The sequence below is a fragment of the Entelurus aequoreus genome, linkage group LG08, assembly GCF_033978785.1.
Source record: "Entelurus aequoreus isolate RoL-2023_Sb linkage group LG08, RoL_Eaeq_v1.1, whole genome shotgun sequence".
NCBI classification, from domain to species: Eukaryota; Metazoa; Chordata; class Actinopteri; order Syngnathiformes; family Syngnathidae; genus Entelurus; species Entelurus aequoreus.
The window spans coordinates 27,189,395-27,204,761 of NC_084738.1; the positions used below are offsets into that span (position 1 = coordinate 27,189,395).

The window sequence follows — 15,367 nt, forward strand, 5'->3', positions numbered from 1 at the left end:
AGGCAAAAAGTTGTCTCTCGCAAACCCTTTAGAAATATCTTACGGCCAATGGTCAGCCTTTCCGACTGGAGCATGACCAAGCCTCCTCAAAAGGAATGGCCTTACTAAACCGCCACGAGTCTCGCAGCAAAAACAACATACCAGGCATATCGTTTGAGGACAGCAAAGCCACATCCATTTCTAAAATTTGACAAACACATGAACGTCTTTGCCTGCATGGTGACTCCTTTCTCAAACGTTATCCAATAAGCTGTGACTCTTGGGTCCATTTAAGTGTCCTGCTTGGAATCAACACGCATAAATAATAGTTCACTAACTTAGTTATGATCCTGATGATACTGTAATATTGTACATGGTAGTTGGGATTTGTTATATATTGTATATATTATATACAAATATAATATATCAGTATATATTATACAATGTATATATAATATGTAAATATTACATGTTATATTTTATATTGCTACTATGGTACATTTTTAGTCTACTTTATACCTGCATTATCCTTTCCAACCTTACCCTTTCCCGCCTTTGTAACTGAGCTATTGTGTGGTACAATTTCCCTTGTGGATCAATAAAGTTTGTCTAAGTCTAAGTCTAATGATCCTATAGGTTATTTACTTAAGCCCTTTAATCAAAATTGTTCCCATCAAACTTGGCATTAAAATAAAAGTGAAAATGCAAATAATGAGAACTTCTGAAAAATATATCTAAAATATTATCACATTCGTATTATCAAACCTTGTAAACTAAATGCTGTATCAATGCTCTATCAATCTTAATCATGAAAACTAATTTAATAGATTAGTATTTCCATTTTATATTAAATTCTAATAAGTATAACAGTAATAATACATAATTTAATACTGCACAATAACGCAGATTTCCTTTTTAAAAAGGTATTGAACTAATTTAACATAAAACAGTGCCATCTAGTGGTAAATTGGCGTCTCTTACTGTATTATTTCCCTGCGTTCAGTTTACCTCGGAAATTACAACTTTCCAGATGTCAATGACGTCGCACCTGCGTTGTAAATTCGAAACAAACACGATGTCCACTTTAAAAAAGACATGTGGTTGAAATACAGTTTATTAAACTGTGAAAATATGTTTAAAGGTATTTCCACCTAAATGTTCCCGTACATGAGCAGTTGTAAAATAATACCCAACTTTTGCCGAGTGTCACCAACACATCTCGCTAGACAAGAGCACTTGCGCTGTGACGTCACCCATGCGGAATAGTGACCACTCTGAAGACAAACCTACAAACGAAAGATTAGCCCACGAAATTACGTTCACGTCATGTGTAGCGCACACGTTTTCTAGCATTTGCTACGTGTAGTGCAGTCAAACATTTTTTATTGATTTATTAGCGTAAAAAGGCGATGAACAGCGGGCAGTAATAGCGGCTAGTTAGTTAGCGATAGCCACACTATGCTATCCTTCTATGGGATAGCAGTTTATGGTGATATACATCTGTCTGTGAGTATCAACTATATGATTTATAATGTCACAAGTAAACATTACTGCACATTTTACCTAATTGTGAATTGACTATAGCATAGGTAGCAGTTTGGACTTTAAAATTTCCTAGTTATTTTGAACGCAGCTTATGTGCAATTTAAAATGTGTGTGTTAGTGTGATATAGCAGTATCTTATTGAAGCATGGAAAATGGGTCAGACTGGAAATTTCCCTTGCTCAGCAGAAGTCAGAGGAAGAAGGTCAGTTTTTCCTGTGTTTTTTCTTTTTTTTTTTTTTTTGCTAAATACAGATTCAGACAGTTGTAAAATAAAATATTGAAAATAATGTTAGGGAAATCAAACACAGTACAATACACATATTTTGTTTAGGAGCTGAGATGGTTAATTCAAGGCGAACAAGTACGTGTACATTATGTTGCATGTTATATGTGTTAGCTAATTAGTGCATTGGAAAAGTAGAAAGAAAATGGAAACTGGCATTCTATCCATCCATCCATTTTTAACGCTTGTCCCTCTCAGGGTCGCGGGGTGCTGGAGCCTATCCCAGCTGCACTTGGGCGGAAGGCGGGGTACACCCTGGACAAGTCGCCACCACATTGCAGTGGCATTCCAATATCTCTAATTAGGGCTGGGCGATATGGCCTTTTATTAATATTTCGATATTTTTAGGCCATGTCACGATACACGATATATATCGATATTTTGCCTTAGCCTTGAATTAACACTTGATGCATATAATCACACCAGTATGATGATTTTACGTGTCTACATTAAAACATTCTTGTTCATACTGCATTAATATATGCTCATTTTAAAGTTTCATGCAGAGAGGGAAATCACAACTAAGTCAATTAAACAAAATTGTATTTATTAAACAGTTATTAAGCAGTAGCACAAACATTGATTGTTATTTAAAAAGATTATCACAGACATTTTAAAACAAGCTGTGAGTGCACTTTTGTGCATGATGTCACTAAGATGACATATCAAAACAACACTAAATTAAAGTGCACTTTTTGCACAGAACGCCACTACAATATTTTAAAACAAATAAAGTGCACTTTTTTGCATGATGTCACACAAGATATTTCAAAAACTAAAATAAAAATTAGCTGCATAATAGGAAATCAAATAGTGTATATCTTTCGCTACGTAGTAGGTTCCTGCAGATGCTATCTCCTTCTGTTGACTATTTTTTCATACGGTGTTGATGTGGAAATGGAAGACGCCAGGCTCAATTGGGTCAGTGCTGGTTTTTTGATTGATTGATTGAAACTTTTATTAGTAGATTGCACAGTTCAGTACATATTCCGTACAATTGACCACTAAATGGTAACACCCGAATAAGTTTTTCAACTTGTTTAAGTCGGGGTCCACGTAAATCAATTCATGGTACAAATATATACTATCATCATAATACAGTCACACACAAGTTAATCATCAGAGTACATACATTGAATTATTTACATTATTTGCAATCCGGGGGGTGGGATGAGGAGGGTTTGGTTAATATCAGCACTTCAGTCATCAACAATTGCATCATCAGAGAAATGGACATTGAAACAGTGTAGGTCTGACTTGGTATGTACAGCGAGCAGAGAGCATAGTGAGTTCAGATAGCATAAGAACAAGTATATACATTAGAAATACATTTGATTATTTACATTTGGTTATTTACAATCCGGGGAGGTGGGATGTGGAGGGGGGAGGGTGTTAGTCAAGAGTTGAAGTTGCCTGGAGGTATTGTTTTAGTGCGGTTTTGAAGGAGGATAGAGATGCACTTTCTTTTACACCTGTTGGGTTGCTTAGACATTTTGTTTTGTGTGGCACCGGCTGGAGATGTTGACATGCAGAGTTTCAAGCATTCTTTATTCTCTAGCCGGTGACTTTTCAAATGATGGTACAAATTAGTAGTGCCGCTACTTTTTGTAGCAACGCTTTTGCCGCATACTTGACATATACGGTTGTCTGTTCATCTTCCCACTTGAAGCCAAACCACCGCCAGATGATGGATCCCGTGCTGTTTTTCTTGGGAATTAATTCCTGCTCCATTTGTTACCAGATTTGCACCTTCTCTCTCTCGTATTACCACTCGCACTGCTCTGCTTGCACTACCTGCCACAGCTAACTTTACCCATGCCGCTACCTCTCTGCTCGGCGAGGGCGTATGACGTTGCATGTGCGACAGTATGTGATGTTTGTAACAAGGTGCGCTTGTTTTATCTCTCTGTGAGAAGGACAGACAAGAAAGAGTGAGAAAAGCCTGTAGTGTAATTCCCGCAGCTAAAAGCAACTGCGTGAGAACGTATACTCGAATACTCACAAAATAGTCATTTTCTATATCGCAGAGACAAACCCACAATATATCGAGTATATTCGATATATCGCCCAGCCCTATCTTTAATATTTAAAGATATATGTACACATACATACATACATACACACACATATATATATATCTTTATATATATATATATATATATATATATATATATATATATATATATATATATATATATATATATATATATATATATATATATATATATATATATATATATATATATATATATATATATATATATATATATATATATATATATTCTTCTTTGGGAGCTTAGTCACGGAAGACCATGCTAATTTATGCTCTTGGGTCAGACACTTATTTCGATTTGATGTTTAATTTTTATTTTATTTTTTAATTTTTATAATGGTACTTTAATTATTATTAATAGTTTATTGTTTTTATTTAAATAGTTTTGTCATCCTATTTTATTCAATTATTAGTAATATATTTTCAGTTATAATGAGTGTTGTAATTATATAATACACTTAATTTATTATAATTTTCACATCTTACCTTGATGTTTTGTTGATACGGTACATTCATGTTTGTTGACAACGCCCAGCATGGCTGTACAAGCCAATTCTTGAGTGACAGTCCCTGTTGCACTTAGTGAAAACATGTGGAGAGACCTGCTGTGCGATGGTAGTTGCAGTATGTTTCCTCCTGTAATTATTTCGATACTTTTCGGTACTTTTTTAAATAAAGAGGACCACAGAAAAATTGCATTATTGGCTTTATTTTAACCAAAAATATTAGGGTACATTAAACATGTTTCTTATTGCAGTTAAGTCCTTAAATAAAATAGTGAACATACTAGACAACTTGTCTTTTAGTAGTAAGTAAACAAACAAAGGCTCCCAATTAGTCTGCTGACGTATGCAGTAACATATTGTGTCATTTATCATTCTATTTTGTCAACATTATTAAGGACAAGTCGTAGAAAATTAATTATTAATGTACTTGTTTATTTACTGTTAATATCTGCTTACTTTCTCTTTTAACATGTTCTGTCTACACTTCTGTTAAAATGTAATAATCATTTATTCTTCTGTTGTTTGATACTTTACTTTAGTTTTGAATGATACCACAAATTTGGGTGTCAATCCGATACCAAGTCTTTACAGGATCATACATTGGTCATATTCAAAGTCCTCATGTGTCCAGTGACATATTTCCAGAGTTTATAAACATAATATACATTTAAAAAAAACGAAAGAAGATGTGATGCCAAAAAATATCGACGTAATCATAGTAGTATCGACTAGATACGTGCCTGTACTTGATATCATTACAGTGGATGTTAGGTGTAGATCCAGCAATGGCGTTTGTTTAAATTTTTATGCCGGTGAGCTACGGTGTGTAATGAAGCATGTTTAGCTATTCCTTGTCCTGCAGGGAGTTGTAAGAAACGTACTTTATTTGTCGCCATGGAGACAAGGATTAGTGATTTAGAAGTCGCTAAAACACTGCCAACGGCGGATAGACATTAGCCGCTAGCTAGCTAGCCAGCCATGTCTTAAAGCACCTCTTCCTGAGGGCGTTTCAGTGTTATAACTTCACCTTTATCGTTAGTTTTTAAGCCAAAATGCATCCGTTCTCCCTTTTCTGTCTACACACTGTGTCTGTTTGTAAGTACTCCGTGATTGTGTGCCGCCGAACATGCTCCTCTGTTCGTACACCAGCAATGACACGATGCGGGCGCGGGGGGGTGCGGGGCTGGTATGTTTCAGAGGCGGTATAGTACCGAAAATTATTCATTAGTATTGCGGTACTATACTAATACCGGTACACCGTACAACCCTTGTATATATATATATATATATATATATATATATATATATATATATGTATGTATGTATGTATGTATGTATGTATGTATGTATGTATGTATGTATGTATGTATGTATGTATGTATGTATGTATGTATGTATATATATATATATATATATGTATGTATGTATATATATATATATATATATATATATATATATATATATATATATATATATATATATATATATATATATATATATATATATATATATATATATATATATATATATATATATATATATTAAAGTTAAAGTACCAATGATTGTCACACACACAATAGGTGTGGTAAAATTTGTCCTCTGCATTTGACCCATCCCCTTGATCACCCCCTGGGAGGTGAGGGGAGCAGTGGGCAGCAGCGTAGCCGCGCCCGGGAATCATTTTTGGTGATTTAACCCCCAATTCCAACCCTTGATGCTGAGTGCCAAGCAGGGAGGTAATGGGTCCCATTTTTTATAGTCTTTGGTATGACCCGGCCGGGGTTTGAACTCACAACCTACCGATCTCAGGGCGGACACTCTAACCACTATATATATATATATATATATATATATATATATATATATATATATATATATATATATATATATATATATATATATATATATATATATATATATATATATATATATATATATATTTATGTATGTATGTATATGTATGTGTGTATGTACAGTATATATGTATATATGTATGTATGTATTTATATATGTATATATGCATACTTGTATATATGCATATATATATGTATATATATATATATATATATATATATATATATATATATATATGTATATATATATACTGTATATATATATATATATATCATATGATATATATATATATAATATATATATTATATTATATATATGTATATATAATATATATATCATATTATATAACTGCACAAGATCATTTGTACTGCATTTCATCAGTTTAACGGCAGTTTAACCTATTTACGATTATCAAAGCTCTGATAGTGTAGAGTACCGAGTAAATTTTTTTGTGTGTTACAAACTTGGCCATCCATCCATTTTTTAGTACATGTTTTGGCGCCATCTGGTGGTCAAGAAGCCCAATTACACCAAAACAAAATGTTCTTGTCTTTCTATCAGCAAGAATGAGTTTTAGTCTGTTGTATTGGTTGAAATCCATGTCTTTTGTTCAATTCCAGGTGAAGAAATGCCGCAGTACATCAGTATTGTTTGGTCATGTCCCCCCTGAGCTGCAGAGCAAGTTGTACATGTGATTTCACATGCTTATTTATGGTGTGTAAAATTAATTTTCAATTAATTGTTTTAGGATGTGATTTTAGGGCTGATTGATCACTATTTTTTTAAGCAGTTGCTGAACTATGGACCAGAGTAATTATAAAATATTGTGAAATGTAGCTGTCCTGTTTAACAATGAGAAACAACTGAGGCAGTTGCTTGGAAACACAAGAACACAAATGCTATGTTTGTTCCAGTGAATCCACAGTTTAGCTTACAACAGACAGACATAAAAAGACATTATTGACTATGTGTCTGTGTCATTTTATGTAATCCACAGTTTGGCAGATGAGTTGAAGACACTCAATCCTCTGAACCTTTTAAGGCTGATTTCTTAATGCAGGTAAGACATTACTTTAATCCAGTTTTTTGATTGTTAAAATTAGATATGTTTTTTACATTACAAACAACATTAATTTGCATTGACATTTTGTTATTCGATTTTTATTTTGGTATTTTACTGGTATGTTGTCAGGACATCACATTGCACAAGCATGCCCAAGAGTAAGAAAGGCGGCAAACCCAAAGCCAGGGTTTTTGACTTGCAAATGGCCCAGAATTGCATAGAGCTGACACCAGATGGCAAACAGCGCCTCAATCTCAGTTTCAAGGGATTCACAATAGTGCCCGAATGCATCGATAAGCTTTGCCGAATCGATGAAATCCTCCTGAGCCGGAACCTGATCAAGAAGCTTCCTGACTTTTTTGACGTTTTCAACAACGTCCACAATTTGGACCTGCACAGCAACTATGTGAGTATGATGGGAGCTTTATAAGACATATTCGTATTGGATTCAACATGATTTTTATATTTTATTAGATTACTCATCCATGCCAATGTGGGACTTGACAACTTATATTAGGACTGGGATAGGGAAGTCAGTAATAAGCCTGTGTGTGTAAACAAAAGTTATTTGAGCCTGAAAAGCTATGTGACAATGACTGTTCCTCTACTCGTACGTGGAACACAACAAACAAAGCCGATTTCAACGATTCAGAGAATACTAGTTATTCCAGCCTGTATTGATGCAACTATGACTTTGGTTTGCATCTACAAGTGAATAATGGTATCTTCAACGCCAATGTAGCATCCTCGCTAGCGTCTAATTTCCCTCCACAGTGCAGTTTCAAAATCACAAGTGAAATACATTTCTTAAAGGTATCATTATCACGAGAAGACGGGGAATAGCTAAACATACTACACTACATGTCATAGGAGGATACAAAAAATCATAGCTAACCACTAAGCAAGAGCTCTTGAATGTGAATAAGGGTGGGTGGATTGATACACATATCGACAGTAACGATATGAAGTATAGAATCAGTTAATGATCAATATTATTGTGATTAAATACATGTATTTCTTATTATCACAAAATCTTTTTTTTTCGTGTTTGTAATTGTTAACAAACTTAGAAAATATGTTTCTGGATGTAGGAGGACTTTAAGGGCAAAAACCAAAGGATTTAAATCAGATCCTATAGTACTGTAGTGTTTGCTTATGTCTACTTATTTAGCTCGATTAACTTTATTTTGCTTAAAATCTTGTATGTAATACAAGTAGATAAGGAAATCATTTCAATATTACACATCCTGTGTTTTTGTCTGATTTATAATTTTGATCAAAAATTTACTCTTTCCATGATCCTAAACATTTGAAGTAAAAGTGTCAGCATTGGTAAGATCAATACTGCCCCTGTAACACCTTGTTATTGGATTAATACTAGGAATATAACAATATCAAAATGATACTATCACGGTATTAAGGCCACGGTACGATATTATTGTGATATATGTAAAAAAAAAAAATAATAAAAAAGACTTAAAAATGCAAAAGTATAATGAAGTGGCAGGAATGTTTAATATAAACACACTTACTGTAATTGAACACAAACATAATGCTCATATAATCATGTCATCATATTTATTATTACAAACATGTATTTGTAAGTGCAACGAATCATGCAGAAACATCCAATATTTCAAGCAAATATAAAAACATTTTTACAGTTCAGTGTCTTTATAGTAAAAATGTAAACATCCAGTATAAAACACTAATGTTCATTTTAGTGTCTTTCAACTTTTACTTTTTGAGAAGAGTGTCCAATGCAGTAGACTTTTTTTTGTATCAGTTTGGAAAAATGCTGTTTCTCAGAAAAGTTAGCTTACAATTTAACTTTTAATAATGTAAATACCTCTAAAATTAATGTTTAGCCTTGCTGGCTTCAAATATATATTCCCTCGGCGCAGTGCGCCTTGACTGAGTCTGTTTTGGCCTGGAATGCTCGAGTCGAACGTGGCGCTTTATTTATTTATTTTTTTAAATTTAATTTTTCGCTTTATTCTTCCGCCGAATCTCTTTGTGATGGACGATTCGATTCGCATCTCGATACAAGGGTTACAATGAGATTAAAAAAATATTTCATTATAAAACAGCGATCCGATGTGATTAAATTTAGTATATGAACGATTCAATAAGATTCAATACGGTGTATGAACGATTAAATTTTATGGTTAACATTTGTTGATGGACACATTCTTTTTTTGCACCACAAAAGAAGAAACTTATTCCTTCTTGTGCATACACTCTTCATGTTAGAGGAAAATAGTTAGGACCTTGACACCAAGCACTCAGCCTAGGTCTATCCAAGGTAAGTCTATGAGCATGACGTGATGAAAACTACTCGGATGAGAAGCCAAACGTCCTCTAAGACAACTGATCAGTTGAATTCCATGGGAATAACAATAACGTGATGAATGAGAACACCTAAAGGCGTATCCTTCTTCAAATATAAAAAAAGACATTCTATAAATGTGACATGCTTCCAGTATTTTAAAATTTTTAAAACAACATACTGTATCCCCAAAAATGTTTTATGAAGTAAAAAGACAAACGCATGTCAAATATATTTATTTTCCACGAGTCAAGTCAGTGTCGTCACAGACGTCTACGGGTTCGAGCCAATGGCTTGACAGGGGTGCGGGACTTCCAGGACAAGGATGGGAAGTGTGACATGTGTTGTGGAGGTGAAATGTCGTTTGAATCTTGCCGGAAAGGAGAGCGGGACACGGAGATTGAGCCCGTTGTACGAGAACATTGCATGTTGTAAAATAAGGAAAGACAAAGTGGGAATATGTCTGAGCTTCCAGTCCTTGGGATGTTACAATATTGATGGACGACAAAGCACGGAGACGGTCCGCTGTGTTGACGTTACGTATCTTGACTTATGTGACTCGACTTGTTTTAAAGATAAAATTTCACATGATTGCTAGTGTCGCGCCACACCCATTCCATGTATCAACGTCTATTCTCGTCTCCAGCTACGTAAATAACGTAACATACGCGTGGCTATTTTCACGGACAACACTGGTTTTAAGGACAAAAACCCGCCAATTGATTTCTAGTTCAGCGTGATAACCGATTTATTCTGTCTATCATCAATTAACCCAAGGATTCACAGCTAAATCTTATTGATTGCGGGGGCTGTAACCGACGTTGCCAAACCGGCCACTTCTCGGTTTATCGGTAAAAACTCATAACACTCGCCAAGTTTTCATTTGATACCGTCACACGTCATGCCACTATTGTGACTATTTTGAAACCGCAATACCGCGGTATCTGCAATACCGTTACATCCCTAATTAATACCCAAATGTGTAGCATCGCCCATAACTAATGTAAAGTATCCAAACAATGTAATAATAAGTGCTTAGTACATTTTAACAGAAATATTGATAAAACAATGTTACAACAGAAAGTAACCAGATATCAGCAGTAAATTAGCAAATAGATAAATAATGGTTTTGAGAAAATAATATAACCGGAAAATACACAATATGTCTCAATATATGTCAGAAGCCAAATAGGGAACTTTTATAACCTATTTGGAAATGGTTTTTATCATCATTTAAATTCGAAGTAATATATTGTGATATATATCGTTAGGTCGTGAGTTCAATCCCCGGCCGAGTCATTCCAAAGACTATATAAATGGGACCCATTACCTCCCTGCTCGGCACTCAGCATCGAGGGTTGGAATTGGGGGTTAAATCATCAAAAATGATTCCCGGACGCGGCCACCGGTGCTACTCACTGCGCTCCCCTCACCTCCCAGGGGGTGAACAAGGGGATGGGTCAAATGCAGAAGACCAATTTCCCCACACCTAGTGTGTGTGTGACATTGATTGATTGATTGAAACTTGTATTAGTATATTGCACAGTACAGTACATATTCCGTATAATTGACCACTAAATGGTAACACCCGAATAAGTTTTTCAACTTGTTTAAGTCGGGGTCCACGTTAATCAATTCATGGTAAATCATTGGTACTTTAACTTTAACTTAATAAGAGGAGGTTACAATATTTATCGCGGTGTAGATATTAAGACATCGCTAATCCCTAAATAGCACTAAATATGTATGGCGCACTCTCAATCCCAGTGGCATTCAAATAAATCACAGTATTAGTCATGTTGAATAGTGTATGTGATAACTGCCTGTTTTTTGACAACAGCTGGAGGTGCTTCCTCCGTCAATCGGCCTCCTGAAAAACCTGCTCACTTTAAATTGCTGCAACAACCGTCTAACGCACGTCCCCAAGGAGATCGGCCTGCTGCAGAATCTCCGCACGCTCCACCTGGGTCTCAACAGGCTTCAGACGCTCCCCTCCACCATCGGGGACTTGAAGGAGCTCACCTACATCGGCCTCTCCGACAACAAATTCGCCAAAGTCCCCAAGTGCCTTGCGCAGCTCCAAAATCTGAAGAAAGCCAACCTGGACAGGAACCCCATCCCTCCGCCGCAAGTCATCAAGCCTACCCCTATCCCAAAGATGTTTCATTTAATCAAGGCAGGCGATCTATGTGATGACTGTCGGAGGAAGTGCCGGACAGAGAGGAAGAAGCTAGCGGAGGCGCTGAACATGAAGGAACAGCCTTCTGCAGCACATGTGGCACGTCCGGAAATTGTTACCTAAAGATCCGTCTGAGGGGTAATGGGTTCCCCAAAGGAGCAATCTGTGTCTTCAAAGAAGTAGCTGTGATTGGACACAGCTGGATTGCAATTCTCTCTTACCAAAGCTGTTGTCAACTTGTGACGTCAGCCTGCAACATAAGAGAAAAACTGTTTGCGCACCCCAACACAACGTCCAGGTCAGTGCCGCTCCTTGTCAAGGAGCTCTAACCGTTGCCTGAGTAAGTGCAGAACATTAGACATTTGCCCTTTTTCTTCCAATGTTGTTGCTTATAATGCTTATAATGGAGCAAACTCCCAGCTAATCTTCACAGCTATAATGCAGCAAGTAGGTCTCTGTGATACATACCATTAACCAATGATGATGCTTTTCTATGACACTCACAGGGAGCATAAATTCAATTATAATCTATGCGTCGCCACTAGAGGGCTGCAAAGACTGCTGGTGAACACAATGACTTTCTAATAAAAACAGGAAACAATTTTAAAAAAATATATATATATATTTATTTGAATCAACAGACACTCACTTTAAAATAAACAAAATGAATATGTCCATGTGTAAGTGAATGGCCAAAGTGGTCAATGCTGAATTGGTGTTTGATCATTTGCCTGTTGGTTATAGATACAGGGCTGTCAAACTCAATCGCAGAAAACGCAAAGCACACTTTAGATAGTGGGCCTAACATTCATTAATTGACATGCATATGGGAGAGAGCTGTGTTGTTTGCTGGCAGAGATGGCTGTGGTTGCTTGTTTAGATTAAGTGATTGTTGATTGACCATTCCTTATAACACCGGGCAAAAGCTACAGTATTTTATATGCACACACAAACAGCATAATACTCATTTTAGCATAATTTAACATAACTGAGAGTGTAAAAATGGACCCAATAAGGGTCAATTACTGTTAACTTTGTGTCATTTAGCTGGGGACACCCTACAACTACCTCTAGGGGTCCCCGCACCCCCTGTATGTATTTATTTAGTTTGCCTTTTTTTTTGGCCCAACCCTATAATGTTATTCCTTTTGTCTGTCTAGGGTTAAAAAAACAAAAACTAAACAGCATCTATCTATATCTTGACAAAAATAACACAATGACTTGTGTGTTGTTTGGGAACAGTTGATAATGGTTATGTGCAGTAAAACTTTTAATGAACTCAACTCACTAAATGTGTTGGACATCTTAGATGAAGAGAGCAGTTATGATTTTGGTTTGTAGAGTGAACAACTAAAAACTAAGGTTTTGAGCATTGTTTTTCCTAAACGCATATATTTGTCTAAATATGGCCAAGGACACGCATTATTTTGGGTTTCCTGCACGTCGTCTTCATCACGAAAGAAAAAATCTAGTCTGCAGGAGAGAATCTTTCTGCAATTTTCAAGTTTGTTTCTCTTTTGAGTCGTCAGCTTTAAACGTCCCTCTGTCTCTGACTCCCTCGTCGTCATGTGACATGAGTGCGTGACTGTTATGATTTTTCTTACGAGTTTTGATGACGCACCTTATCTTACCTGTGATTGGCCAGTCCGTAATGTTTCGCCCTAACCTTAATAATAATAATAAACTTTATTTGTATAGCACCTTTCATACAAGAATTGCAGCTCAAAGTGCTTCACAGCAGTAAAAGACATGATTAAGTAAAAACATGGTAAAAACAAGTATAGAAAATGGATAATAAATTATACCAAATAAAAATAATGATAAAAGCAAAGTGTTGTATGCTTGCATGTTCGAAATAAACTCAAACTCAAAGTAGAAAACAAGGATCAGATAACCTTGACCAATTGTGACTCATCATTGGAACACCAACCAACCATTATGGATTTTCTCCCTATGTATGGATGTTCTCATTTATCTAAGTCATTGTATTTTCTCAGTATTTTTTTTTTGGCCTTGATTCGCAGTTCATTTTGTCTCTTTGTTGCTTGTAGCTTTGATGTAAGCTACCTCGCGACATAGGTCTAAAAATAACTTAAGCTACAGGAATCGCTTCTCGTTCAGAAAGTAGTGAAGCTACTGCCAAGCTACTGAGAAATGTAGTTAAGCTACGTAGCTTCGCTACATGCAGCTTGTTACTGCCCATCATGGTTATCATGCATCTTTAATGTGTGGTTTTGTACCGATAGGGTTTATTTTCATGAAAAAGTATGTGATCGGCCATTGCTGATTAATGTATTTTAATGCAGTTTACAAACACCAATTGTCTTTAGCTGACAAACAGCTATCAGCTAATTATGTGTCTCCATACACAGTGTGGACACTCTCTCCTAAACTAATACTAATCACCTGAATTACAGCAAATAAACTGCATTTCTTAATATTTTAAGTATCATTATCAAGTAATATTACTGGAGGACGAGGCTAAACATGTTACACACAGAGAGCAAGCCAAGCGCAGCAATTCTAATGGCTAAACTAAGCTAGCTCGAAACAATATTAAGAATTAGGTGAAGAGGGCGGATCGATCCATAAATTGGTGGTGTTTATCCTAAGGATATTATCAGTATATAATCGATTCTGGAGTGATCAGATTAATATCTTTATTTTGTGAAAATATTTTTTTTGTTCTTTTAGTTCATGTTGACCAACCCGGGGACTAATCCCAATACACAGGAGGACTTTGACGGCAAACACCAAATGATTTCATATTATGATATTTTTTTTCTACATTTAAAAAGCTTTCTTGTGGTCTACATAACATGTAAAGGTGGTTCCTTGGTCAACATTTTGCATAGATTATGTTTTCAGACCATTTTAGGCTGCTTTCTGACCGTCTCTTCAGGATGCGGCGTTTTGTGGGCAGGTCCTATTTACGTGCCTCGACTTGGACCACATCTTCTTCAATCAATCAATCAATCAATGTTTATTTATATAGCCCTAAATCACAAGTGTCTCAAAGGGCTGTACAAGCCACAACGACATCCTCGGTACAGAGCCCACATACGGGCAAGGAAAACTCAACCCAGTGGGACGTCAATGTGAATGACTATGAGAAACCTTGGAGAGGACCGCATATGTGGGTAACCCCACCGATGTCGAGTGGGTCTGACATAATATTGTGAAAGTCCAACACATCAGCGAAAGTCCAGTCCATAGTGGGGCCAGCAGGAACCATCCCGAGTGGAGACGGGTCAGCAGCGTAGAGATGTCCCCATCTGATGGACAGGCTAGCGGTCCACCCCGGGTTTGGAGCAGAGTAGAAAAGAAAAGAAACGGCAGATCAACTGGTCTAAAAAGGGAGTCTATTTAAAGGCTAGAGTATACAAATGAGTTTTAAGATGAGACTTAAATGCTTCTACTGAGGTAGCATCTCTAACTTTTACCGGGAGGGCATTCCATAGTATTGGAGCCCGAATAGAAAACGCTCTATAGCCCGCAGACTTTTTTTGGGCTCTGGGAATCACTAATAAGCCGGAGTTCTTTGAACGCAGATTTCTTGCCGGGACATATGGTACA

At 36.1% G+C, this 15,367-nt stretch overlaps 1 protein-coding gene across 3 annotated transcripts; it reads left to right on the forward strand.

The window, feature by feature from the left end:
- Positions 1–1,232: 1,232 nt before the first annotated feature.
- On the forward strand, positions 1,233–12,380 carry LOC133655041 (leucine-rich repeat-containing protein 18-like). 3 transcript variants are annotated; one of them, XM_062054944.1, is made up of 5 exons: positions 1,233–1,485; positions 1,643–1,726; positions 7,218–7,280; positions 7,413–7,689; positions 11,453–12,380. In XM_062054944.1, exons 4-5 carry the CDS (start codon positions 7,432–7,434, stop codon positions 11,912–11,914), a joined length of 720 nt encoding a protein of 239 aa, XP_061910928.1. In that variant the 5' UTR covers positions 1,233–1,485; positions 1,643–1,726; positions 7,218–7,280; positions 7,413–7,431; the 3' UTR covers positions 11,915–12,380. The 3 variants fall into 3 exon arrangements, with proteins under 3 accessions (XP_061910928.1, XP_061910926.1, XP_061910929.1); XM_062054942.1 differs by lacking the exon at positions 1,643–1,726 and adding an exon at positions 6,841–6,934; XM_062054945.1 differs by lacking the exon at positions 1,643–1,726.
- Positions 12,381–15,367: the final 2,987 nt, after the last annotated feature.

What these genes read in the sequence shown, in the direction of transcription:
- LOC133655041 (XM_062054944.1), top strand. Translation starts at nt 7,432, where the DNA reads ATGCCCAAGAGTAAGAAAGGCGGCAAACCCAAAGCCAGGGTTTTTGAC. An exon ending in TGGACCTGCACAGCAACTAT is followed by an intron (nt 7,690 to 11,452) that starts GTGAGTATGATG and finishes TTTTGACAACAG; the next exon opens with CTGGAGGTGCTTCCTCCGTC.